The sequence below is a fragment of the Protomyctophum parallelum genome, assembly GCF_964188405.1.
Source record: "Protomyctophum parallelum genome assembly, chromosome: 8".
Lineage (NCBI taxonomy): Eukaryota > Metazoa > Chordata > Actinopteri > Myctophiformes > Myctophidae > Protomyctophum > Protomyctophum parallelum.
The window spans coordinates 11545532-11572932 of record NC_139703.1 but is presented as its reverse complement, the minus strand read 5'-3'; the positions used below and the strand labels follow the sequence as shown (position 1 = coordinate 11572932).

The following is a 27401-nucleotide window of genomic DNA, read 5'->3' as shown; positions in this document are numbered from 1 at the left end:
GCCCTAGCTGGAGTTTTACAAATGCATTTGCGTGTGTATGAAAGTCCCAAACACATCACACACACACACACACACACACACACACACACACACACACACACACACACACAAACCTGTGTACTATACGTGTGGAAAGCATCTAATGTTCAACATTAAACAATGTCTTTACGTTTCTCTAGACTTGTTATTTTCCACCATTATCTGTTGTTTAGAACTGGGGAATATAGCATGTTTGGTGTCTTGTGAGCAGTGATGTACCATACGGCATGCACACCATCTAGTACAGTGGTCAACCCTTTTCATAATAAGGAGTAGGGTCCCTAATTTAGTTGACATTAGAGCCACGGACCCTCATTTGATATCTGTTCTGTTTCTCACACCCTTAGAATATGTGTTATGTAGTTGGATATGATATTGTTAAGAATTCCATTCCATATTGATGTGGTTGAGAGAACAGCTAAACTATTATACTGTAGAAATAACAATTCCTCAAGGACCCATGGTGATTGCTGGATACCACAAGGAGAACCACTGCTCTAGAGTTTCTCTGTTTGATGTGTCGTCTAGAGTCTAGACGACACATCAAACAGAGAAACTGTGAAACTTGAAAACTAGAAAATGAGTTTTGCCACAACATACTGTAAGTTTGTCAAGTGAAGACAAACCATTGTACCATGCAAATAAACCATAGAGACAGACTCCATACATGCTTTAATTTAACAAAAAAAAAGGTTTATCTTTATTAAAATATCTTAAAAACAGCAATGTCACATACACATTTAACTGTACATCATTGTTTTATTCACATACGTTATAATTCAGTAATTATAATTGAGAGGGAAGACGTACAGAAGAGTAACTTTTCACATTACTATATTGCATTAATACATTGCTATTATACCTCACTCCTCATTGACTGGAGTTTATAAGTTAAATGAAAGATAATTCACAGGAAATCTCCAAAGTTGAGCAATTGTACGTGACATTCTCCTGATTCAGGGGCCCGGTTTAATGGTTACAGGTTAGAATCCAACACATGAAGCTTTTCCAGTTGTTGTTTCGGACATTGAGCCAAAACCAAACAACAGTTTGATGTTACTCAAAGGGATACATTGACACTTGGCTAGGTTATCTATAGATTTCCTTAGCCATATTCTGCTTAACTTAACCACTTAAATCCTATATACTTCATTGCCTGGGGTCCTCCAGGGGTCCATACTTGGTGCCACCCCCCCTCTGCACCAAATATCTTTGCCGTAAATTGTCTACTTTTGTTGAATGTTTGCCTGTTTTCCTTGAATGATCGCCTATTATGACATGCCCAGAATAGGGATGCTAAGGTTAAAGGTGGTAAAAGGTGCATTTAACATTGAATACATTTTGGACTATGTGTCTGCTACATTTGGACCAACAACTTTGTTACCCGAAAATCACTTGTGAATGAATGAAGACATTACCATGTCAGGTAAACGTCCGAAAGTCTGAGTAACTATTGAGTTGCAGCGTTGGGACGTGAATGTCTCCGCTCATGAACAGACAGAAAAATGGCGGAAAACAGGAATTTTGTATGAGACAACGGAAAGAATCTATTTTGCAAGCAAAAAACAAAAAGCTGATCAAGCAGCTTTGCCAAAGCATTTTGAAAGCAGAATGCTTTCTTTCTTCTCCTTGCGACCAACCGCACCTGAACGCAGGCCAAGTAGGAAGAAAAAACATTTCACTAATTCGGACCCTCCATACCCGAGGACCACGTTAACGCAGCATTAGCTCATGTATTGCAAACCGCTAATGAACTACAGACTGCAGCGAAGGCTGGGACGCAATTCATATATGGAAATATTATTTTCTTCAGTGTGGTGGGTGGTTCTCAAACGTTTATTTAATTTCAAGGACCCCCAGTTGGGTATACATTACACCCCCATGCAGACTTGTAATGGACCATTTGGTTCCCAACTACCACTGGGGGTCCCCGAGACCACCGTGCTCTGCATCATGCTGTAGATCCAAATGACAGGCTGTCAAATGTCAAGGTCAACCCTTTGAACTAGCAGGTTAGCTCCTATTAGCACAAGTGTTGCCATATCTGTATCTGTATATCGTATTCAGTAATAAAGTACATCATCTCATCTGCCTTTTATAAACGACTTTGGGCTTGTTTTGCTGTAAAGTCGCTTGTACATTTTGGTAGTGGCAGGTTGTGTTTTTGGGGGCCTTGTTTCTAAAGTGTAGTTGCGTATTTGGGCTTCATTCCTAATTCCTAAAAAAAACAATGGTTCTCAAATCTTTTCATGTCAAGGACCCCCAAATTAATATGCATTTGGACTCCCATCTGAAAATATTTGTTGTGACAGGGACCCCATAAAAAGTTTCAAACACATTCCACATTTAGCAAATTTGAAGATCTTTTTTAAATAGCCGATGTATGTAAGGTTTAAGTGGTTCAACTCATTTTGATGCTATATTAACTGCAAAAAAAGCCTCAATGATGCATGTGTTTGTTTGTGTTGATGAATGTGAGACAATCGGAAGTAGATACAAAATGTGTAAGCTAGCTAAGAATGAACCGATCAAGTCTTTCTAAAGAAATATCGACATAGTGTAAATTATTTCAAACTGTTTGATATTTTAATGTCACATGTTTTTCTTCTAGAGTTGGCCACGTAGTAGCAAAGACAAATGTTTTGCTGCGTTCACACGGACAGATGCAAAAGCTACACCGCTACAAAAACGTTGAGCTGGTTTCAACTTCAGATATAAAGCTACCAAAATCTTTGTATGTTTTGCATCTGCCTGTGTGAACGAAGCATTTTTGTAGGACTTAATTCAATAGACGTGTTACGACTATTAGCTTGTGATACATTTAGAAGTACATATTGTTTTGTAAGAGGAATGTTCACAATACTACAAGCTTGTTTTACGGTCGCTACAGCACAAGTGTTGACATCTGATATAAAACTGGCGTCATATAAACCCATCTAACTGCAGCTTTGCAACAACAATTCCACCCAAATCTTAAGCCTGATATATTCTTAGTTGATCATTGGAGTCGTACACTGAACATAGCAGGTATTGCTATTTTTCCCATGCGCGGCAGGATGCACAACCACATATAAATCAGGCATTTTACGGCGCTCCCCCTTCAAGCACAGATGTTATTGGCCAGACGGAGCGTAGCTCAGTGGTAGCGGCCGATGGGCAGAGTCTTCAGACAGGTGAAGCTGTTAGGATACTTGGCCAGGATGACAGGGTTTCCGTCCATGCGGACCTCGTTGAGGTTTGGGCGGAGGTAGTAGGTGTTGTTGCCTTTACAGAAGGTGTCTGTGCTGATTTCAGTGATGTTGTTATTCTGAAACAACACAGAGGGGGAATGGTGGCGTTTTAGAGCTGGGCAATTTGTTATTATACATAAACAAATCAACACAAAATGTTATAAACTGTTATAATCAACTAAATCAACCACTTTAGCCCTTTATTATCCTTCGCATAGAAAATATAGCAGAATTAGCCGATCTACAAGCTCACGTCGCATCGAGATGTATTGTTAGGTTGTGGATCTGCTATTTTCAACAAAAAAGAAATAAATTAATTAAGGCAAAGGTTTTAAATTTAAATACAAATTCATGCTGTGTTCACGGTATCAGCGATTACTATTATTATCATAAACATACCTGTAGATGGACGATGCGTACACTCTCTGGGATCTGAGGAACAGCCTCCAGTCTGTTGTCAGCCAGGAAGAGGTTGGCCAGTTTTGTGAGTTTCTGTTGGAGAACAACATACAGTAAGTATCCTGGTTTGGACTGGTGTCATGGGTGTTGTCTGAGACTCTGAACACCATTTAACCTCAGACTAAACTCAGTCAACAGAGATGTACTCTGCCTTTCCTGAATGACTCTCATCCAAACTTGTATAGTACTAACTGACCTGTGGAGGGCACAGGCCCTATGCCGTGTTTGAAAAGTGTGTACTGGATGCATGATGATGAGTGACTTTCCATACAATGATTGGCATTTATCAAAAAGAAACTTGACATTAAGTCTGTACCATACGCTGCTAGCCTGGCTAATAAGCCAGACCGAATCAGCCATTGGCAAAAACAAATGTTTTGTGTGATTTGAGTCTGGCTTATTAGCCAGGCTAATACGCTGCAGCAGGCACACGCCCATTTTCAAGGCGAACAGTCCATTTTGATTTTGCAACATGACTAGAAATAATTATTGCTGTTCTCCTACAAAATATACATGACGCTTTCCTCTCCTCCACTTGCTGTGACAGTGATAGTGTGTGTATAATGTTGAGAACAATTCATTTGAGACGTTCACAGCTCTCAACTTGAATATACAATATTTTCTTTCGGCTTAATTTGACATGCCACTCAGCTAAAGCCAAATGTATACTCCGGAGTACTATAGTGTTGCTGGCTGAAAAGGCCTGGTCCACACACACACACACACACACACACACACACACACACACGCGCGCGCGCATAATGATGCATAGTGTCGTGACTCACAGCGATGTGTATAACGATGCAATGTGTAACTAGCCATGCGAAGTGTAGCAATGCATGGCAAAGTGATCTGATCTGTTGTGATGCTTAGGAGACCTCCTGTGCCTACTCCTATATCTCAACATCCGTATGAGGGTGTATGTGACTTTACTCGGCCTCTGCCAGCTTTGACATTTCACATACTGTAAATGATGATGAACATGAAAATGTACAGTATGAGTGTGATTCACACTCATACTGTAGCTGTTTCACACTGTACTGGGTGAAACAGCTTCATTATGTGTGTTAATATGAGAGTTGAAACTAGTATGCTGACACACTCACATGCACACATTTCTCCTGTGCTTGTTTCGTGATCACAGTTATTACTACCGCCACCATGGAAGGATGTTATGTTTTAACCCTGTTTGGCTTGTTGTTTGTCTGTTTAGCAGCATGACTTGAGAATGTTCTTGTGCAAAAACAAATGGTAAATGTTTGGGTTTAAATGGTCAAAGGAAAAGGTCACAAACACTGGAGCTAAATTAAATAATAATCACTCATAATCTCATGTAGAAATGGAACATTTACAGTGCCACAGGTCTCTAGTGTCTGCCCAAAAGATGAACAAGGGGGATGATGTTAACAAGCTGCTGTTTGAGAACAAGCCAGTCTCCTCCACCTGCAACACGGGGATGAACTATACTATAGCATGGTCAGACAACTCATTCTGTATTGCAAAATATTTTAAGGCAATATGCCTAACGAAAAACATACAGATGCAGCTATGAACTGTGAAAACGAGCAAGGTGCATGGAGTCAGGTGCCCTGGTTTAGGTCCTCTGTACCTTGAAAGCGTTGGCTTTGACTCCCTTGGTCCTGAGCAGGTTGAAGTTGGCATTGAAGACGGTGAGTTTGGACGGAAGCATGGGCAGCTTGACCAGCTGGTTCTCTGCCAGAGACAGCTCCTCCAGCATGCTGAGCTTAGAGAACGCCCCGTCCTCGATCTCCGAGATCAGGTTCCCCGTCAGGTCGATCCTCCTCAGGGTCACTGTGGAGTGGACAGTGCAGCAACACAAACCACTGTTTAAAAACAGACAAACCTGTTCAGGCCATCTCTCCAATGTCTCGATGGAGAGACCCGGGATTCGAAACCTGATCTACAGCATGGGAGACCAAACATGTATCGCTCATGCAACAACTTGGAATTCCCTGTTTGCCAGCGAAGAGTAGTTGTCCTGAATTGCTTTGAAAGACCAGGACAAAATGTGTCTTTCATATTCTGATCTGAGTCCGACCAGATAGGGATAAAAAGTTTTAGAACTCCTGGGCCCATGTCGACAAGACAATAATTTATCTTCAAGTTAACAAGGTGTAGCTTGAAGATAATATTGTTGCATATTGATCACACATGCGTGCGCCGTGCATCGTTATATAAATGAGGCATTTATCCTGGTCTCTCATTGTCTGAAACTAATAACTTACCAATGTCAACAAAGTCTTTGGAGGTGATCTTCTTGATCCTGTTGTAGCGGGCGTACAGGTACGCCGTCTCTTTTGGAAGCGTGGGCACGGCCTTCATTTCTGGACTCACTTCCTCACAGTAAACGGAACCCGTCAGACACACGCACAGCAGGCATGTTGGAAGATCTACGGCACAGTAGAGAGTAGAGACACACACACATCAATACTACTACACAGACCACAACCAAATGGACTCTTCTGGATCTATTTGGTTAGTCTAGGCAGCCGCAGGACGCAAACCACAGTCCTAGAGACCTCTAAGTGCCTGCAATTCCCCAAGAATACACAATGCAGGTGAAGCCTCCTGTTTTCTCTGGCATAGAGAAAGGACAATAGCTGGAATCCTGGATGAGAGGGGCAGTTATTTTTTGATTTTGGATGGATTATAATGGCATCTTTGATGTATTTACAAACTGTTACATTTGTACTCTCTCAAAGTTTAGTTAAAAGTAGCTCTGGTCCATAGCCTTCTACTGCTTCGATTCTGCCCTGCAGTAAGGCTATGTGACTTTCCGTTTTAAATCTCAAATCGAAATCAGACCAGCCTCTCCTCTTTTGTGGAAACGTTTGACCTACTCACCAATATTAAGACGGGTTGTGTCAATAGAAAGCCTACTTTCCTTAGTGGACGCACTCTGAGCCCCCCACCACACTTTTTGGCCAAAAAGGGATTTTCTTTCTACCGGAAAAGAAATACTTTTAGTTACTCCGCTGCGCCCTCTACTGATATTGCCCAGAGAACTGCCTCATAGAGAATATTTTTCCTCCGGTGAAAAAGAATCCCTTTCTGGCCAAAAAGTACCGTTTATACGTGTGGTGGCGTGTGGTGGGGTCCACTAAGGAAAGTAGGCTTTCTATTGACACAACCCATCTTAATATTGGTGAGTAGGTCAAACGTTCGTGAGGTTTCCACCAAAGAGGAGAGGCTGGTCTGATTTCGATTTGAGATTTAAAACGGAAAGTCACATAGCCTTACTGCAGGGCAGAAACGAAGCAGTAGAAGGCTATGGACCAGAGCTAAGTTAAAAGGTGCAATAGACAACATGCAGCCACTAGATTCCACACTCTCAAAAACACTTCTGTTTAATTAGGTCCTTTTTTCCCTAGCTCACATCTGTAAGGCAGCAGTTATGCAGTTTGAAACATTGTAACCGGCCGCTTTCTACATGTATTTCTTCCACACTATTGGCACTACACATGTAAATATGTTTCTTTGTACTTTGTAGGCCATCCTTGGAAGATCCTCCTGCTATGGATTGGTACTGCAGATTTCGATTGGAATTGTAATACTTTAGAAGTTTAGATAATCTAGTGCAGTGCCAGTTAGGAGCGGGCCGGTACTGCAGAAACACTCATCCAATCTATTTCAGCACTCGACACTGTGTTTCCTTGCGTCCTCAGCAATGCGTGTGAAGTAGATGCATGAATTGTTCTGGAGGCAGGGACAGACATACAGAGATACAGACACACACAGAGATAGGCACAGTAAACTTTGCAGCAAACAAAGGTTTATGACATTGGTTCCCAATGTAGGGCCCAGGGATCTTGTATGGGGGAACCGTTAGGAACTAGAATCGATAATTAGATCTGGAACCGGTATCCTACTCACAAAAATGATACTGAAACGATAACCAACCCTACATACAAGGCATTAACCCATTTAGACCTGAAAAGACCTTGGAAAAGCTAATGCAGTTTTATGAAAGATACCCTAAAACCTGAGGTCTTTCTGAGAATCTTCACAGAATTGAATCCGGAAATCCTGAATCCGGAAAAGTACCAAAAGGGGCTACAAAACTACAAGGAGACGTGCACGCACTCCCGGCTTCAGAGATCAAGTAACGCTGCCGCGGCAGATGGTCTTAAGGCGAAAGTAACGTGGCTGCGGCAGCCGTGATAAATGGGGGTTAAGATGGTGTCAGTGATGATGGCAGGGTTTCTTCAAGCTCTGGCTGAACTTTGTGTGTTAAGGAAACGACAAAACCAGCCTCCTCTTCTGAGTATTCTTTTGTGAACATCCAGTCACTGGATAATCACTTACGTGAACTAAAGAGCGATTCCTGGCCGGTCAGACTGTTTGTTGAACGTCACTCCTCTACTTTTTCTCTCCATGTTTCCTGTATCACTACGCTGCATCTTTCAAATATAGATACAGTGAGTCCCTCCCAAAAGAATGAGGGCACCAGGAAACATGGCTCCATCCAACTCTATGGCAGCGGTGGCCGAACGGATTGCGGAGCGGTCTTGATACCGGAAGGTCGCCAGTTCGAATCAGCGGTCCGACACGTTAAAAATTACCACTGCTGAAGTGCCCTTGGACAAGGCATTGAACCACTACCATGAAATGTTCTATGAAATAAGCAGGGCCTGGCTGTAAACAAGTATCTGATGGTTAGTCCAGTTACCCTGGGTAAACATAGTACCTTTCCTTTTCTTTACAATGCTCACAACTTAGAACTAGATCTAGATCAGCTATTTTCACTATTTACATTATTTCTGTTCATTTTTATCAAGTGAACTGCCGCCGTGTGGCCATAGAGGGTAGTTAGGTGCACCATCCGGAATTGGTCATTTTCAGTCACTTTCACTTCCGTTTTCCTCACTCGCAGATCGAAAAAGATGGACTCCAGAACACTGTCTTCAAATGCAGTGAAAAAGTTTATTAGGGAACCCGCAAGGTTTAGGCCTAGGCTATACCTATACCTATAACCATTGTAATAAACAGCTTATGTTCGCAATACCTTGTGGTGTTTATCTTTCACCAGAAACGTTAATATTTCGATCGCGATATGATGATCTTGACCGCGGACAGTGCTCATAGGTTCCGACTTCAGAGAAAAGAGACAAAGAAGATACTACTTTTAATGGGATGGAATGCGTGTGCACGTTTCCTGGTGCTGGTGGTATGCAAGGCTAGCAACCGGGCCAGTGTTAAAAGTAGATTTTCACAGGTAGAGGACAATTTGGTAATTGTTAGTTACTCATTCATAACATTTTATTTGTGGTGAAAAATCCATCTCATTCCTAATAAAGATCATTGTGTAACTTTCACATTTTCTCTGTATGGATGTACTCATGGCACCAATAGCAGTTTGATTATAATTTTTTTCAGATATACTAATCGCACAACACAACACAACAACAAAAACTCCCCCTGTATAAGATTCAGAGATTGTTTAGTCCACTCCTGACTCCTTGCTAGTCAGTGATCTTAGGGCACAAACCAATGCAACTAGTTGCAACAAAACCGTTTTAAGGCCAGTCCACACCGTCACCAATACAACTCCTTGCAACTGCCATATAGGGGATAATGGTTGCAAGGGGTTGCATTGGTGTGGACTGACCTTAATCTGATCTTTGTACTCTGAGGCCTTACTTTGTTATTGATTAATGTCACTGATCTAGGATCTGAACCATCTAATTGTAATGTAAATGAAAGCTGTGTTCATTCTTCATTGTTTCATATGAGCTCAGTGGCTGACTTCCAACACACACACACACACACACACACACACACACGCTCACACACGCACACGCGCGCGCGCAGGCACACACACACACACACACAGAACAGATGTTCAAGAGTTTGTAATTAGTTGTTGGATTGGTGTGTGGCCACTACAGTAAGGAATGTCAACCACACACACACACACACACACACACACACACACACGCTTTTTGTACCTATTCTGCTGTGAGGGCTCTATCCATCTGTAAACTGAAGTGTATGTCTTTAGCCCACCTGTCAATGTGCGTAACACATTGTGACAGTATACTGTAGATCCCATAAGCCTAATGGACAGGCACCTGGTTGGACTGTTCCCGTCCATAGCCTGGGGGGGTGCTTGCTCATTATTGCTCTGCCATTATTAAGTCGCAAAAGTTATACAGCTGTCATTAACCAATTTGAGAAAAAACATTCAGGGATGCCATAAAGACAAGAAATGTGATGTGCTAATGTGCCTATTAGCCTAGTAGTAGTAAGCAGCAGCATGCACGCACGCATGCGCGCGCGCGCACACACACACACACACACACACACACACACACACACACACACACAGGAGGAGCATATGCATGCATTCCCTGGCAGATAAATAAAAAGAATATAATGAACTACATAATACAGAAAACTCTTGTTGGAGAACACAGATCATATGGTTTAATTAAATGTCCCTTTATAAGTTACTGAAATATGTAAGGAACTATTGACTTGTGCATTAGATTCTCAGTTCAGATGGATTGTGGTAGATGTAGTCTTCATTAGATTCTAAGTTCAGATGGATTGTGGTAGATGTAGTCTTGAGTTATAGACTGTAGTGCATTATATTCTCAGATCAGATGGATTGTCTTACCAGAGGCGTCTCCAGCATCTGGGATAGGGCTGTCATCCGGTTCATCAGCCTGAGATAGCGCCCTCTAGAGGAGTAGAATACACTGTTACTGTAGTCCCCCACTATAACACAGAGCAAGGCTTTACCACAGGGGTCTGGACTCCCATGCATGCTAACATTTTCCCTGTGTCATTCATTGTGTAAAAATACAGTTAAATACGGTTTCTCTTGCCAACAACCCCCGCATAGCCGCATCACTACCGTACAGTGTTGGAATCCTGTAGTGATCCTGTAGTGACAGCTCTGACAGTGTGGCAATCGGTCCGGGCACCTAGGCTACAATGTAGCCTGACAGCGTGTTGCGGGTTCGAGTCCCATTCCCGACGGCCTTTTCTGCGTGTCATTCCCGATCTCCCTCCCCCGTTCCCTCTCTAACACACTTCACTTAAGTTGACTATCAATAAAGGTATGAAAAGATATCCCAAATATTAATCTTACAAAAATATATATATTTGGCCGCGAACCAAAAATTGGTCCCGACCCATTGTTTGGGAGATCTGGACGATGTTCAGAGTTCAGACCCTTGTTGGTACAGATGCAGTCTGGCGTGGCCAGCCCTCCAATCTCAGTCCACTCTGAATGGAGGAGGTCTGGAGAAACTCAGTGGAGACAGTGGGTAGAATCAGCGATGTGATTGAGTTAGGGATAATTATTATCACTGCTTTCACATTCATGTTGTGCATACATTTCTGCTAATGTACACATTCTTTAATCAAAATAGAATTGGTCCTCCATATTCACCTAAATTCTGTGCATCTCACAATAAATACCAAAATATAACACTAAATTAATTCAACAGAGCACTGCTTTCACTTTTATATTGCAGCATTCCTGCAAATTAACACATCTTTGAATGCATGGCAAGCTTGTCGATCTGCCGATTTTTATGTGCAACACGCCTACCTACCTAACAAGATGATGAACAATTTTTTATATCAGCAAAATTGGCATGGATATCATCTTTTGTTGACTAGCTAGGCTACGTGCTGCAGACAGCCCGTTTGTTGGACAGAGTAGTAGTTTAATGTGGACAATATTGATGTTTGCACCTTGGCGAGCCCTCCCCCACCATAGAACAGCTCCGCCCATTCCATCAGCAGCCCCGCCCTCTTTCTAACCACTTTTCACTTCAACTTTCCACAGACTTTCTTTCTTTTCTGAGAAATCAAGCCTGGGATCCCAAGGTTAGTACAGCTGCCGCAAGCAGAGTACAACCAGCCAATAGATATAGTTTGTTTCAAAAATAATCAGTATGTCACTTTTAGACAAATCCAGGCAGTTTCAGAAAGAAAGTTTGAACGTCACTCCCCAAAATGTTCTTATTATTTGTCATAAATGGTCCCTGAGGACTCTGTTATTAATATATCTATGAATGACAGAAAAACATTAGCCTAATATGACTTGCATAATAATGACGAAGAGTAACGTCATAGTTATTTCTCCTGACCTGGACCAGTAGTTGCTGCTAGTGGACTAGTAGTTATTTCTACATGTCGACTAAATTCAAGTATAAAAGTTCCAATAACAACATAAACTGAGGAACTATAGGTGGCTATACCTGCTTCTATCAAACAGACATTGTACTAGTCTGTCACAGTATCATCATTGTGTGAATGGATAACACTTTATTTGGGTTATTTTGAATCAATCAGACTGGGAGATGTTTTGGTTCGAATCCTGGCTAGGACAATTAGGGATTGGTTAACAATACCTCCAGGAATAGCCTAGGTATAATTGTTTTATTGAAACTCGTCTATAATTTCACCACATAGACCTTCTATATGGGTCTTCAACAGGGACCACCAGGGGGTCCTCAGAGGTACGGTACTACAATGGTGCTGTCACGTTTTTGTGATAGTAAGTGAAAGTAGCTGCAAACACTTGTCTCTGCGTACTCAGTAAATATTGGCACTGTGTGTGTGTGTGTGTGTGTGTGTGTGTGTGTGTGTGTGTGTGTGTGTGTGTGTGTGTGTGTGTGTGTGTGTGTGTGTGTGTGTGTGTGTGTGTGTGTGTGTGTGTGTGTGTGTGTGTGTGGTTACTTTGTTGTTTTTTATGCTCTTTACTATTTGTCTGCACTGCACCTTAAAGGGACTGGTGTGCGTAGCACTTCTGTGAACTCCCAATCCAACATTTGTAAACGAACAAGTTGAAAAAACAGTGGTGATTTCAAACGAATCTATGAAGCCATCAAAGCTGCAGCATCAGTTGGAGACAACCCAAGAAACACCTGAAGAAAACGTCTAAGCTAGTCTCAAATCTCTCACTGGTCAAGAGCCACTCGCTAAGTGATGGAGAACCAGCTCTGAAAAGGTCTTATCAAGTCGCTTGGAAGCCTTTCTCAAGGAAAAGAACAAAAAGTTGAATAAAGCAATATGTAGTGGCGTCTCTGCTTCATCATCTCTGTCTCAGCTAAGTGGTCCTTGGCCTGAAAAACATTTAATTAATTTATCATTATACTTAGTAAACTAATATATAGTTGAGTGGTGTCGGCTAAGTGCTTGATCCACTTCTTTTTTCCTTCTACAACAAATCTCGTTCGGCAAAAGTTCCCTAGAATAAGGATGCTCGGGTTCAAGTGGTTGATTTAACTGTGAGAGCTTTACATTGAGTGGAGATGTCATATTATAATTGTAAATTATTATTTTCTTTTTTTACCTTAGCCCTTCTTGTGTCCAAGTAGCGTTGGTTCCTGAAGTATCCATCAGATCTTAATCCAGATGCCACCAGCAGTCCAGCTAACAGTACGCAGCTCAACAGGAGCGCTCTCATCTTGGAAGGTCTGCTAGTCTGACTCTCAACGTCTGAACATCTACCAGCAGAGCAGCAGCCACCCAGACTGTGTGCGCGTGAGTGTGCGTGTCAGTGAGTTTGTATATGTATGCTGTAAGACCCTGCTCTACTACTAGCACGTGCACGGGTGTGTGTGTGTGTGTGTGTGTGTGTGTGTGTGTGTGTGTGTGTGTGTGTGTGTGTGACGTGCGTGCGTGCGTGTGCGCATGCACGTGTGTGTCACAGGACTGTATTTAAAGCTCCTCCAGACACATCCAGGAGATTCTTTAACAGTTTATGGAGTGGAAAAGCTTTAACCCATGGTTAACCACACACACACACACACACACACACACACACACACACACACACACACACACACACACACACACACAGTGTAAGACATAAGGAGAGAAAGACAGGACTAGAGAGAGGGGGAGAGAAGTAGGTGGGCAACTAAAGAATGAATTTGAGCTCCAGTCTTTACTGGTCCAGAACTATAACTATAATTTATACTGAACCTGTACTGATCCAAAACTGTATACTAATCCAAATATATGTGGATCCAGAACTACAGTAGATCAGACTGTAATGATGCTCACCATCATTAAACAATGATGTATTTATCTTGGTTTGCTTCTTGATTCGTACTCACCTGCATTTCTCTTCTGTTTAGTTCATAGGCTACTTGGATAGAGGTGATAGTGCATGCACATCCACTCCAGCCCAGGTGCTGGACAAAAGGCAATACTGGAGAAAAGAATAGATTCCGCAACACTGGTAATACTCGGCTCCCCTGGTTTATTAAGAATCAATGTTTCGATCCTAGTGATCGAAACGTTGAATGGTAATAACTATTCTTGCTGCTAGGATACCTCGGGTTTATCTTGTCTTGTCTTGCCTTGTCTTGTCTCGTCTTGTCTCTGCACCACATATCAAAATAATTAACTTGCTCAAACCTCAGAGTTGGCAATGAAGCCTATGTGATTCTGAGTAAAAGCCTCATAATGACCAATAAGCAATCTATCTTTCATTAGGTCTTCTCACACTGAGCGAGTTTTCCCAGACTGTGGTCAAACCAAACATTTACACTCATTAAGCCTGGACTCCATATGATTCCATTAGTGCATATTAGTGAGGTTTCTTTGGACTGGTCTCATGCTGGTGGCAGATGTTTGAGTTAAAAGCTAAACGTTTTGTTTACATTTAGCCACAGCCAGCTTTTTTCTCTGCACGGTTCATATTTAAATTGGCAGAATGGGCATTAATGATCTATGGTTATCTTGTAGTCATCGCAGAGAGCTCCATGCATTCATCTTAGCCTGCAGTGGTCTGCATTACTAGCTTAGTGAATTGTTATTTCAGTATCGTACTGTAAAGATACATTTGTATGTTGTCCTGCATGCTTCCACTGTCTCTCTAGAACATTCTGAGAACAGGAACACATAATGCTTTCCAAACAACTCCTCTTGGGGATGTAGGCCATGTGCAGCTGTACTTCAAAAACACTGAGCCATTTAAAACAGTGGCTAAAAAGACTTTTTACAATCCCAGACACGACTGGTTTCTGTAGCTGCTTTCACACATGCTCTTGACATCCTGCAGTAATCCCAGCCATTAGCTGGTGCATGGGACTGTATCTGAAAAGGCAAGACCTGAAGCGCTACAGACTTGTGACTGTGGCAGCTCCTTTGTATAAAGTTGGTGTTGTGTCTGATTGAGCCCCATCAGCTCAGTGTGTGAATGGGCCAGGTCATTGTCTGGTGAATTCACATCCAGTGAATGGACGCGGTGTTGACACGTCTATCGTTGAGAAGAGAGGAACCTTCCCGAGGTGTTTGCACAGAACTGCCACTTGTTTCAGTTCTGGCAGTTCTGTGCTGTTCTGGCAGTTCTGTACTGTCAACAACTGAAGCTCACAGTGATTAGTCAAAGGACCTCTGACCTTTAGATCTCCTCTCCCTATTATATGATTGTATGAATTATTAAATGATCAACTATCCACTCCTGACGAATGACGACATGATGATGTCTGAGATAAAACACATTCATCTGGACCCTGCTAATGCATGGTGGGCTGCAGGAGTTCAGCGTTGACAGACAACCCCTTCAGCCAATCAGCCAGGGCTCCAGACTAACTTTTTTCATCAACGTCCCGGAACCGTCCCAAAATGCAATTTTAACCGTCCCGAAGTAAATGTATATAGTCCCGGGGGAAGCAAAGCACAAAATATGTAATACAAAAACAGCACCACTGCGAAATTAATAACTGTATTCCTATTGTAATACAATACATGCACTACATAATTTGTTTGGCTTCATGTTTCTTCTGTAGAGAAAATACACTGATTTAGTCAAAATGCTCCCAGAGGGCTGGGACTAGATTAAAAATATTAATTTTGTTAATCGAATTAATTATAGGCCTTGTAATTAATTAATACAATTTTAATCACATATCAATATTCGACCTGAGAACAGCGATATTTATTTTCAAATGGATTTTGGTATACCAGTGAATCAATGAATAGTGACTATACATAAGCTTATAAAAGGTTGTGTGCTAGGCTACTTAACAGATAAACAACTTTTTTTAAACATCTCGTTTAAAACAAGGGCAGCACTGCAGGTAGTCTATATGAATACTCAAATGTGCTTTACATGTGTGGCATGAGAAAACAAATAAAACCAACTTTATTAGGGGGAACACTAGACGAAGGAATAAAATCAATACAATACAAACAGTGGAATGAGAGCGTTTTAGAGTGCATACTGCATTCCACAGGGTTGGGGCAGCAATTCCAGAACAACCTGATCATTAGAAAACATATGTTGCTTCAAAGGATACCAACAATACCAACATATTATTTAATGTGCCATAAAGTTTTATCTGGGCAGGTGTGGACTGTGGGTTGGACCGACGTGGGTCCAAGTCCAACTGACATTAGCCCCATTATGGAACCTCTCACGCCGTTATAATGTAGCTCTGTATCGGAGGGAGAGGTTCCATGGGGCAGGAGACTGACGTTGACTTCCACGCTGGCTGCATGTCTCGCATCGTGTGCTGATATATGCTAAATGAATCACCGCAGCGGCGGTGACATATTAAAGCAACTAGCAAGCCTAGCATGGAAGCTAACGTTAAAATTTGTTGTAGCCCCATGTCCACATGGAACGTTTCCCTCCGCTATAGCACTTTATCCTTTATCAACGCTTCCAACCGATAGTTTTTTAATCTAAATGTCCCATGCACGGGGCAAAAGCGATACAAGCGGCTTCTTGATTATTTTGGGGTGAATGGTGGTGTGTTCTTGTCTGACTGACAACACTGCAGACAGCGCTCCCAGAGTCTTTAGAAGAGCTCTCCTAGTGACAGTCTCATGCTGCACACGAAATGTGCATTTTCAATGCAAAAACTCCTCTCGTCCCGAAACCGGCCCGAATGAGATACATTTACGTCCCAAATAGATATTTTATAGGCCCCGGGACGCCGTTAATCTCGAGCCCTGCAATCAGCGAAACAAAAAAGTGACGTCATCTACAAACATTATGGCTTGGCCCCGTCTTAACACTGCTTGCAGCTATATTTATTATTCTGGTACTTCCATGCTCTCCTGTGCTGTGCCTCACGTTGTTCTAGCAATTTTTGGGTGCATATAAAAGATTATTATGATAACCTTTCCAGCAAAGCCAAAGAGTCGGACAACTCCTTATTGTTATGATGCTGGTACCTTTTCTACTTCCCGATACCAATACCCATAACTTTGTAAGTACCGATCCAATACCATTGATTCTATGACAGTGGTTCTCAAAGTGGGATCCAGGGACCCCCAGGGTTCCAAATGGACCTTTACAAGTCTATGACTCTGAGAGTGAACAAATGGAACCAAATGGACCCGTTGAGAACCACTGTCCTGATCTAGAAATGAATACACAAGAGGTAAAGTGCGGATCCAAATTGGTAAAATAATAATGTCAATTGTACAGAAAGAATATATATATTTTTTTAATTTATATTTTTTGTCCCACGATTTTGTAACCCATTTTTCACCCCTGTGTCAATCATCCTGTGATGTGATCCTGGGCTCTACACACCCTCCGCCAACCTAGGGAGAGCAACGGACTTAACTCATGCTTCCTTCATGCTTGAGTGTCCAAGTTGCTCCTTTACACCTGACAGGGGGGAGTTTCCCTGGTTGGACGTAGCGCGTGGAAGGAACACGTTATTCCAACCAGTTCCTTTCCCCTCCATCAGGCGTTCCGGCTGGCCAGGGGGAGGCAGTTTAGAGACCAGGATTACTGCATGTTTTTGTGAGAGTACCTACCCTAGGGGACACGGGGAGAACATGCAAACTCCACACAGAAAGGCCCTTTCGCCAACCCCGCCTTCGGGTATGGGCACTGATGACGTGGAGGAGGAAACACGCCGCCAGCACCCACAGCGCCCCGAGCGGGAATCGAACCCAGGACCTTCTAGCTGTGAGGCGACAGCACTACCAACTGTGCCACCGTGCCCCTCTACAGAAAGAATATAAAACAGTAGTGCAACATTAATTCAAAATATTACTGTAATGAAATCTCATGTGATCAATTTTATGGTATCGAAATGGCATAGACTGGCGCTGACTTGCTGAAAATGCTGGTATCGGTACCAGCATTTTAGGGAGTATCGGCAGATCTTTCCGATACTATGAGTTGTTGTGAAAAGTTGTTTTTGAAGCCTGTGCACCTGTAGAAGTGCGTCTCGGTGTGATCAGCCACGTATAAAGGTTTGTTGTATTTCAACAATCTGCTGTAGTCTGAACAGCACATCATCAATCCTTGTTAGTTTAACTTAGTTCTGTTTAGGGTAGTTGAGCTGAGTTTAGTTTGTAGAAAGGTAGAACTCAGAAGTGATCAAACAATTGAAGCAAAGTACAAACAGGACGTTGGTAGATAAAAGTTCTATCAAGCATCTCTGTCCACTGCTCAGTGAGTTTGAGTGCAACAGTCTTCTTCACTTTAACGCAATCGTATCTGTGAGATAGTGTAGTGGTTGACACTTTGTCTGTCAGACCGTCATCTGAGATCCCACCTTGCTGTCTTACTGTCTGTCTCTCTTCTGCAATGTCTCTCTCTCAGCTTTCCTACAGTCTCTCTCTCCTACACTGTCTCTCCCTCTTAGCTTTCCTACTGACTGTCACCTACACACTCTCCTTTTCAGCTGTCATACTGTCTGTCTCTGCTGCACTGTCTCCCGCTCAGCTGTCCTGTCATGTCTTTCCCTTGTGACCGACACAAAGGCAATCATCTGTCCCGCATTACAACTAATGGATAAGTGTTCTAATGTCTGATAAGAGTTGACCAGCCTAGTGTTTTCACAACAGAAACGTCCAGTGACTGATGGCTTCCCCCAAAACACTGGCCCAGCGGGAGGAACCCAGTGAGCTTTTACTGTTGCCAGACATGTCAAATAAAACACAACTCCAAGGACAAGAGACGGCTCTTCCTCGTAAACAAACATTTATAATAGGAACCACGTGAGCCCACCTTCCTAGAAGAGGACAAACACACACGTACAATACAGGTGTGTTAGTAATTATCAACTCCTTTAAAGTTTTACTGTGCTTGGAAGAGAGTCAAGTATACTTGGGAACCATTTTACCGTCGCTACAGTTTGGACGGCCAGTCAGGGCGGTTGCAGATCTGGTGCTGATTATGTAAGAGTTCAGACTGCCAGGATGGTATAAATCTGATCAGAGTGTAACAATTTGGACTGTAAGGGTGGTTGTAGATCTGATGATTATGTAACTGTGCTTGCCTTGAAGTGTCAGCGTGGTTATAGATCGGTTCATTATGTAACAGAGTTCAGACTGCCAGGGTGGTATAAATCTGATCAGAGTGTAACAATTTGGACTGTAAGGGTGGTTGTAGATCTGATGATTATGTAACTGTGCTTGCCTTGAAGTGTCAGCGTGGTTATAGATCGGTTCATTATGTAACAGAGTTCAGACTGCCAGGGTGGTATAAATCTGATGATAATGTAACAGTTTTGAGTGTCAGCATGGTTCTAGATCTGACGATTGTGTCAGATGTTTGGACTGTTAGGTTGGTATGAAACTGATTGTTTCCAATTGTTTATTGTCTGACAGTTTGGCCTGTCAGGATGGCATATCAAGTTGGTATTCTAACATCTAATAGGTTACCATTGTGAGATGTTCTGAGACAGAATTTTGGAAACTTGCTTTCATTCAGCTACGCCACACTTCTGCGGAATCGTCTAGAAAATATTAGACTCTTGCCTATTTAAATGATCTCTCGTTTGTCGATTTTGTGTGCTTTTATTTTCTTGTTTTTATTTGTGTTTGTTTTAATGTTCCGGCCAGGGCCAACTTAAAAAGATATAGGGAATAGCAATGTGGATGAATAAAGGATACGTAATAAATAAATACAATGAGAATGTACTGTAACAGTTTGGTATAGATCAGATAATAATGCTGTTAACACTAAACGTAAGCTTTCGTCCTGCGCTTCCCACAATGCAGGTAGCAGAACATACAATTCTAAAACTCAAAACGTGAAATTGAAACCTGACCCGACTCCTGACTTAACGATATCAGGACCCGTCCCGTCGGCGTCGGACATCCATCTCACATCGTAGTCTGGATAAGATTTTCCTGCAAGCTGCTGCCAAGACAGTAAATCAAACCACATAAAACGTCCAAAATGCCTCGGCCGCACAAAAATGCAAACCTGTATGTCCAAAGTACTCTAATGGGCGATTCAAAATATCACGGTTCACCTCCTGTATTCATAGCAAAGAGAGCAGATCTACAAGCTCAATGCAGATTCACAACATAACATAATTTCATAATAATACAATACAATTTAAATAATTTAATTCCCAAAATATGGAACCAGTCTTAAAGTGGTTAATACCTGTATATGTATTTTACAGTATAGACTTTCCCTTTGCATTGGGGAAAGAGTGTGCATCACGTACTGATGGTGAGTAAAAAATGAATTTATAACATTTAGTATACTGTATAATAATGTTGCGGTTTGTCACATAGATCCCAAGTGTGTGTGTGTGTGTGTGTGTGTGTGTGTGTGTGTGTGTGTGTGTGTGTGCGCGCGCACGCGGCTCATCACGTTTCAGGTGAACAGGCGTGCCTGCCTATACATGACCAAACCAGCTGTGACAAACTATATATGACACACACACACGGTTGTTTTGACAGCCGAGTGGACCACCTGGCCAGCCATGGTGTGCAAGGGGGTTTGGCTGAGGCCTTGCGTGTGTGTTTGTGCGTCACTGTGTGTGTGTGTGTGTGTGTGTGTGCGTGTGCATGTGCATGTGTGTTTCTTCTCAGAAGAGGCCAGCCAGTCTAGTCGGAAAATTCAACTTACACTCTGTTCAAACCCAATGGAAAACCTCACTTTGTGTTGTCAACAACGCCAGTCTGTAAATATGTCAGTCAGACAAATGGGGCTCTTCAGAACGACACAGAGACGTACTGAGGCTGTGCCTGGTTCCATGGATTAAAGTTCTCAGTCACTACCACAGAGACGTACTGAGGCTTGTGCCTTCATGTGGTTCCATGGATCAAAGTTCTCAGTCACTACCACTGATTTCAGTCATTTGGATTCCATATACAGTAGAAGCCAGCATGTCTTCTATGGAAGCACGCCACGCACTGTAAATAATGCGCTGCAACTTGTTGTAACTTGTTTTCTTTGCAATTTCTTTAGCTGTTTGGCATTATGTGGAACAGCAAGAACACCAGGATGCTAATGCATGGCGGGAGGGATTCACAGATTAGAATTTTGGCCTAACAAAAACCGTTTGCTTTATTCCATGTGCCTGCAGTCGTTTCTCCCATGCAGTGTTTGGCTTTCTGCCCTGGAATCTGCCCTCCCTCAGGACCCACGGCTGAGGACGGTTTGATGGTTAAACCAGATAGACAAAGACACGCGCGCGCGCGCGCACACACACACACACACACACACACACACTGTCCACCATTCTGACTAACATAACTTGGACAGTGCTGAGTTGGCTGAAGATGACTTCGCAACTTTTGGCACAGCGACTGGCTCGGTGCCGGTGGTGCCTCTCGTGGCTCAAGTCACCTTCAGACGGCGCGTCTCCGACGGTGAAACCGAGTGCACCTATTTCAATCTGACTGGTTTTCCAATTGTACTGTGACATACACGTCAACATGATATTTTCATAAAACTCTTAGGATTTAGAACAGTGGTTCTCATAAAGAGCTCATACAAGCTCACGAGTACTGCAAGCTTGTACTCTGCTATTTTTGAACATTTTCTTCTGAGATAATTCACACTGTGTCGGCATATTCATATGTATTTCTTTGTAGTGTGTTCATTTGAATGAAAACGCATTCAAAGCATTAGGGCGAGAATGTGGAATGCTTGGTTTAATGTTTAGAGCGATGTCAGACGTGTGATGTGAAAGTGTGCTGACGGCAGCAGATGCAGTCCAGTCTGCTCTCTGTTAATGTCATCATCACTGGATCCACGAAGAAATGTATCTCCTTTCATAGAACTACCTGATCACTAGAGTCTCTGGAAAAGAGAAAGGTTGTCTAACAGGTTAGTATTCTTATTAACATACAATATAATTAGTACTAATAATCCAATAATCTAATAATCTGTATGATAATCTTGCCACACTGATTGAAAGCTGTGCGCCCGTTTATACGTTCGCCTTCTACCAAACCACTCAGTTTGTAATACACATCTCTCCATGCACACCTACTTCATGCCATAGGAGACACAACGCACTACCTAACTGTTATATTTTCTGTACAAATATTGCTTTTGTGTACCATACTGCCATTGCGCAACAATTTGCTGTTATGCACATTCACCGACCCCTCCCCTTTTCACTGCACACACACACACACACACACACACACAGCAACGCACAGCACAGCCGTCTGTCCGTGTACAGCTAATCTCCGGCACCGTTAACCCGGTCAATGCCAAATTTTGCACACACAATCCCTGGATGCTAACGATGAACCTCTGCCCCACATTTTCCATAACGGCCTGTTATAGCGCCACCAGGAGGCCGACTTTTGAAAAATTGTTACACAATATCTCTATAGTCATGTGTTCAAGCCGGATCTGTTCGATATTTCATATTCCATCCTAATTGGCTAACATTGGCTTTCAAAGTTTGCATGATTGGCCCGTTTTGAACAAAAAGCCTCAAATCATGAACGCAGCGTGCAATGTACGTGAAATCTTCCTACTAGGCTGAGGAATATACCCCACCCTTTACACATTGGCCTGTTATAGCGCCACCAACAGGGGGATTTTTGCAAAACACATTTTTGGAACAAAATGCCTCAAATCATGAACGCAGCGTGCAATTAAATAGGGCCCTCTGCCTTGTCCATTCATTGAGAGCATGCATCCATTTTCCTACTGCTTTAATATATAGCTTGAGGAACTGAATAGAACACTTGTTCTTTTCTGTCGCCCTGTAGCGACCATTTTTTTACCATGGAGATTTCTGAAATTATTTCTATAAATTATTTTAAAGATGGAGTGCCGTGATTTATTCCCACCCTAAAACATCAGGTATTATTATTATATGAGGAGTTTATTTTTTTTTTAAATCTAAAAAGTGTAATTTCTTTGTTAAAATTACGTTATTATGTGGACACGCCCACCAGTTCATTAAGTACGCCTGGTGTGCCTAGTGGGTGGTGATCCACCTGAACTGAAGCCGCACCCACAGCTGTTGTTGTATGATAAAAGGGGAGGGGTTATGGGAGGATGATAATGATATTGTGATGTCACTATATCACTGTTATTTTCATTGGCATGTTTGACTGTCAAAGTTTCAGCATCCAGGAACAAACCCTAAATACAAAAGGAAGACATCATTGCACATAACCATGCCAAGGGGTCTAAGAATTACTGTCACCTCATAAACACATGAAAAACTAAAAAGAAATACAAAAATCACGGCACTCCATCTTTAAGAATGGAACCAAGACATCCAGGCTCCTTCCTGGTGAATCATAACCATAAAACATTTTATTCTGTATCCAAAAATATTATAATATTTAATTATATTATTTACTATATTTAATAAATACATATTTTATGGTCATGATTCACCAGGTGACTGGATGGCTTGGTTCCAGGCTTTAATAATTTATCAATCTCTATAGGAAAAACCAATGTGTTTTATATCAGTGGCACCACTTGATGCCCGCCACTGTTATGCCTCAAGCTCAGCACAGATTTATTGAATTTGATAAGGAGGAGGTAATGTGAACTTCATTAGGGCGGCGACTGTAGATTATTTCCAATTACTATTCTATTAATTACTTTTTTTGATTAATCGAGAAGTGTGTTATTTAATTCCTTTTTTCTTTAATGCTGAGTTGCAGTTTCACCTTGATCCAAACACGACGGAGATGAGACACATGGACTGCATTACTGCTCTAGCCAGGCATTCCGGCTGTTTGTCTGTGCCCAGAAAGACAGCCAGAGCCTGTTTGGAGTTGGCATGCATGCTGCTCATCATGCTGACTCTCTGAACAGTCAGCTTAATGCTAAATATCTCTGGTACAAATTCAAGTGTTTTGGATATGAAAGCGAAACCTCAACCTAGTTGCTGTTCAGTTTTATACTTTATACACCCATTGCAGGATGAGATTTGTGTATTTGCACACAAATGCGCACATGTGCATAAAAAACATGCACACACATACTGTACTCTGTCCATTTGCCGTGTGAATGTTGACTCTTGTAAACTTACCTTTGGCTGCTTTAGTCACTTGGCTCTTCTGTTTTGGACTGAGTTCCTGTGCGCGTGCGTGCGTGTGTGTGTGTGTGTGTGTGTGTTTGTGGAGCGTGTGTGTGTGTGTTTGTGTTTGTGGAGCGTGTGTGTGTGTTTGTGGAGCGTGTTTGTGTTTATATTTTACAGCTGTAAGTCTATCAAAGCTTTAGTTACACTATATATATGTCATTAATAAAATAATAAAATAAATGTTTTAATGAGAAGGTACTTTTAATCAGTGGAATGAGGAGAAAGTTGTAATTTCTCGTAATTCAAGGTTAAAGTCTTATTGAAAGCAGACACACCACTGTTTACCTGCAGATGCACGCATGCACTCACATACACACACACACACGCACGCACGCACACGCACATGCACACACACACACACTCCGTTTGTGTCCAAGTAGGAGACGTGACCCTACAACTGGAGAAGACATTTACACTAGAACTCATAAATCACAACCACCCCATCTATAGGAGGAGAGAGAGAGACATACAGTAGAAGAGAGAGGGAGAGAGACAGACATTCAGAGACAGAGAGAGAGAGAGAGAGAGAGAGAGAGAGAGAGAGAGAGAAATACACACATAGAGAGGTGTATTAGATGGGAAGTGAAGAGAGGAAAATGTATAATGTGCGTGTGTGTGTGTGTGTGTGAGAGACGTGGCAGAGTGAGAGCTAGCCAACCATTAGATCTATTCCATATGTTTCCTGACAGAGGAGGGGGGAGACCCCTCCGCCTGTCTGTCTGTCTGTCTGTCTGTCGGTCCTGAGACATTGTGTGACCAGTAGAATACTTTTGTTGATATGAAATTTAAACCCTAGTGATTGACCTCTGACCTTTAAATACACTAAAGTGGTTCCCTGTGTGTGTGTGTGTGTGTGTGTGTGTGTGTGTGTGTGTGTGTGTGTGTGTGTGTGTGTGTGTGTGTGTGTGTGTGTGTGTGTGTGTGTGTGTGTGTGTGTGTGTGTGTGTGTGTGTGTGCGCGCGCACACGTGCATGTGTGCATTTATGTGTTTGTGCAGTTTCAGACTACTGTTAGATTGTACTGTAGAATTTCGTTAGATTACAGAAGGATTACATTTACACCCATGATGACAGTGAATAAAAAGAACATTGTTCAGATACCATACATCCAATACAGATCACATTGTGTTATCATCAAACAGAAATGTGTTGATCACAAATAAACAACAATACAGTTACCACTTCTATCCACTGTACGGCTAAACCTAATACAACCATTAGAGCTAGAATACAAGGACAACTAAATTACCCCTAGTATACTGTTTGTATATGCCATACCATACTATTGTTTTATGTTGTTGTGTTGCTATTATTAACCATAATTTATAGAGAGTAGGTATATTTATAACATGCATGATGTTTTTGATGTGACAAAATAATGCACACTACTGGATTTCTCCAGCGGTGTGACGGCTGATGCCGACGTGTTTCAGGCACCGTTTCAGTGCCGTAGGACAATATATTGCCTTCATTTTTGGGGCAGGCATTTGGTGCCCCCCAGAGCTTGGTGCCCAGGGCTGCAGCCCTGGGGTTGCACTGCACCCAGAAAGGCCCCGGTCACACTCCAACATAAGTTCTCAAACCTTTTTAATTTCAAGGACCCCCATAACTATGAGAGTGTAAATGAGAGTGTAACAAATGGACGCATAGGGGTCCATTTGGTTCCATTTGCTACACTCTCAGAGTTACAGACTTGAAAGTGTTCATTTGGAACCCCCCTCCTCAAGTACCCTTGAACGTCCCTGCCTGGACTTTGAGAACCACTCCTATTGTATATGCAAGTACATCATTGAAAATCTAAATATCCTTGATGGATCAGGATCAGTCAGGTTCTGATTTTAATTCATGTTCCGTCTTCTAAACATTGAAAAGCTTTAATTACAGCAACACCGATTAGATTAGATTAACTTAGTATTACTTAGACTGCCTAACAGTTAAGTACAGTTACCGTGCCTAAGTGGGTAAGTGGCGCCCTCTGTCCGTCCTACTGTAACACTACTGCCACACACACACACAAAGAAACGAAAAAAGACAGTAGTAGAACTAGGGGTCAATAACAGGGTCTAGTGTACCAGTTACAATGTTTTCTGCTCATTTCTTTAACTTGTTTATCCTGTCTCCTGTATGACTTCTCCCTACTGATTGGATAAAATTGATATCCTGACCTGAAAATGTTCTGTTTACTAAAGAGCTGGAGAGGCAGGGAGACCCCTGTTACTGAACAAACACTAGAAACGAAGTCTGACATCACTGCCACTATAGAGGCTGCTAACCCCCTGTCTAACAAGTTATTTTTTCCATTGATAATACCACAGGGTCTCAATTGCATGATTCAAGACGTATAAGAACTGTCTTCCACAACTAAGCAAAGGTTTCTAGATAATGGTCTAACGACTGAACCATCAACAGTGTGCGGGTCTTCTTCTTTTTTGAGTGGTGCAACCACTCCAAGGAACAGCAATGTCCGTGTTCACCCGCCTATGTGTTGGTTCACCCACCCACCCACCCATGCACCTATGTGACTGTGAGCACCATTAGTACACTATTAGTACCAGTAGGGGCGCTGTTGTGCCAGAAACAGAGAGTGAGATAGTGCTGCACTGTTGCCTGTTAATGAGAGAGAGAGAGAGAGAGGGAGGAGAGGGGAGTTGTACCACTCAGTTCACACGGGTGTGATTTTTCATTCAGAGATCCTCTTTTTAATATACAGTACCATACCACGTGCACTTTGTCTTACGCTGCACACCAGTCACCTACCTTTTGAGGTCTGCATCAGCCTTTTTTTTTATTTTAATTAATTAAAGCCATACTGTGTCACAAATGTATAGTGAAAATAGCACATCTACAAAATCACAACACGTCACACCAGTTGTTTTTTTCATACATTTATGCCATATTTTAGCTTGTAGATCATCTGCTATTGTATCCATTGTAGATATTCTATTTAAAAAAAGGAAAAAGAAAATATTTAGTTTAGTGTGTTAACATTTTCACATAGGCCTAATGCCAAAAACAGGGGTGGCCAGGCCAAGAGCTTGAGACTAAATATAATAACTAGACATGTAACGATTCAACTCAACTCACGATATGATTCGTATCACGATACGATTTTTCACAATATTTTAAACAAATCTTTTTTCCAGAACAATTCTTTTTATATATAATTTATCTCCCCCCCCCCCCCCCCCCCACTACATTGCAAAAGAAGTAGCATTACTTTTGACAGTGCAGAAACATAATTGCCTTCCTTGATGAGCATCAACGACCATCACCTGGGCACAGACACACACAGCTCCCCTCTACAGTGCTCTACTACTGAAAGTGACTCATTTCTCTCCAAAAGCACTTGAATATGATGGAATATGACTAAAGCTCACATTTCACACCATAATGCA

At 42.1% G+C, this 27401-nt stretch overlaps 2 protein-coding genes across 2 annotated transcripts in view; one reads left to right on the top strand and one right to left on the bottom strand.

The window, feature by feature from the left end:
* cenpp (centromere protein P) overlaps positions 1-27401 on the top strand; it is a 114587-nt gene that overhangs the window by 22304 nt on the left and 64882 nt on the right. The gene's annotated exons all lie outside the window — the stretch shown is intronic.
* On the bottom strand, positions 722-13274 carry ogna (osteoglycin, paralog a). The gene is made up of 6 exons (XM_083772021.1): positions 13063-13274; positions 10369-10432; positions 5975-6139; positions 5338-5540; positions 3669-3761; positions 722-3346 (listed from the first exon to the last, which is right to left on the bottom strand). The coding sequence occupies exons 1-6, from the start codon at positions 13174-13176 to the stop codon at positions 3176-3178; spliced, it is 810 nt and encodes a 269-aa protein (XP_083628147.1). The 5' UTR covers positions 13177-13274; the 3' UTR covers positions 722-3175.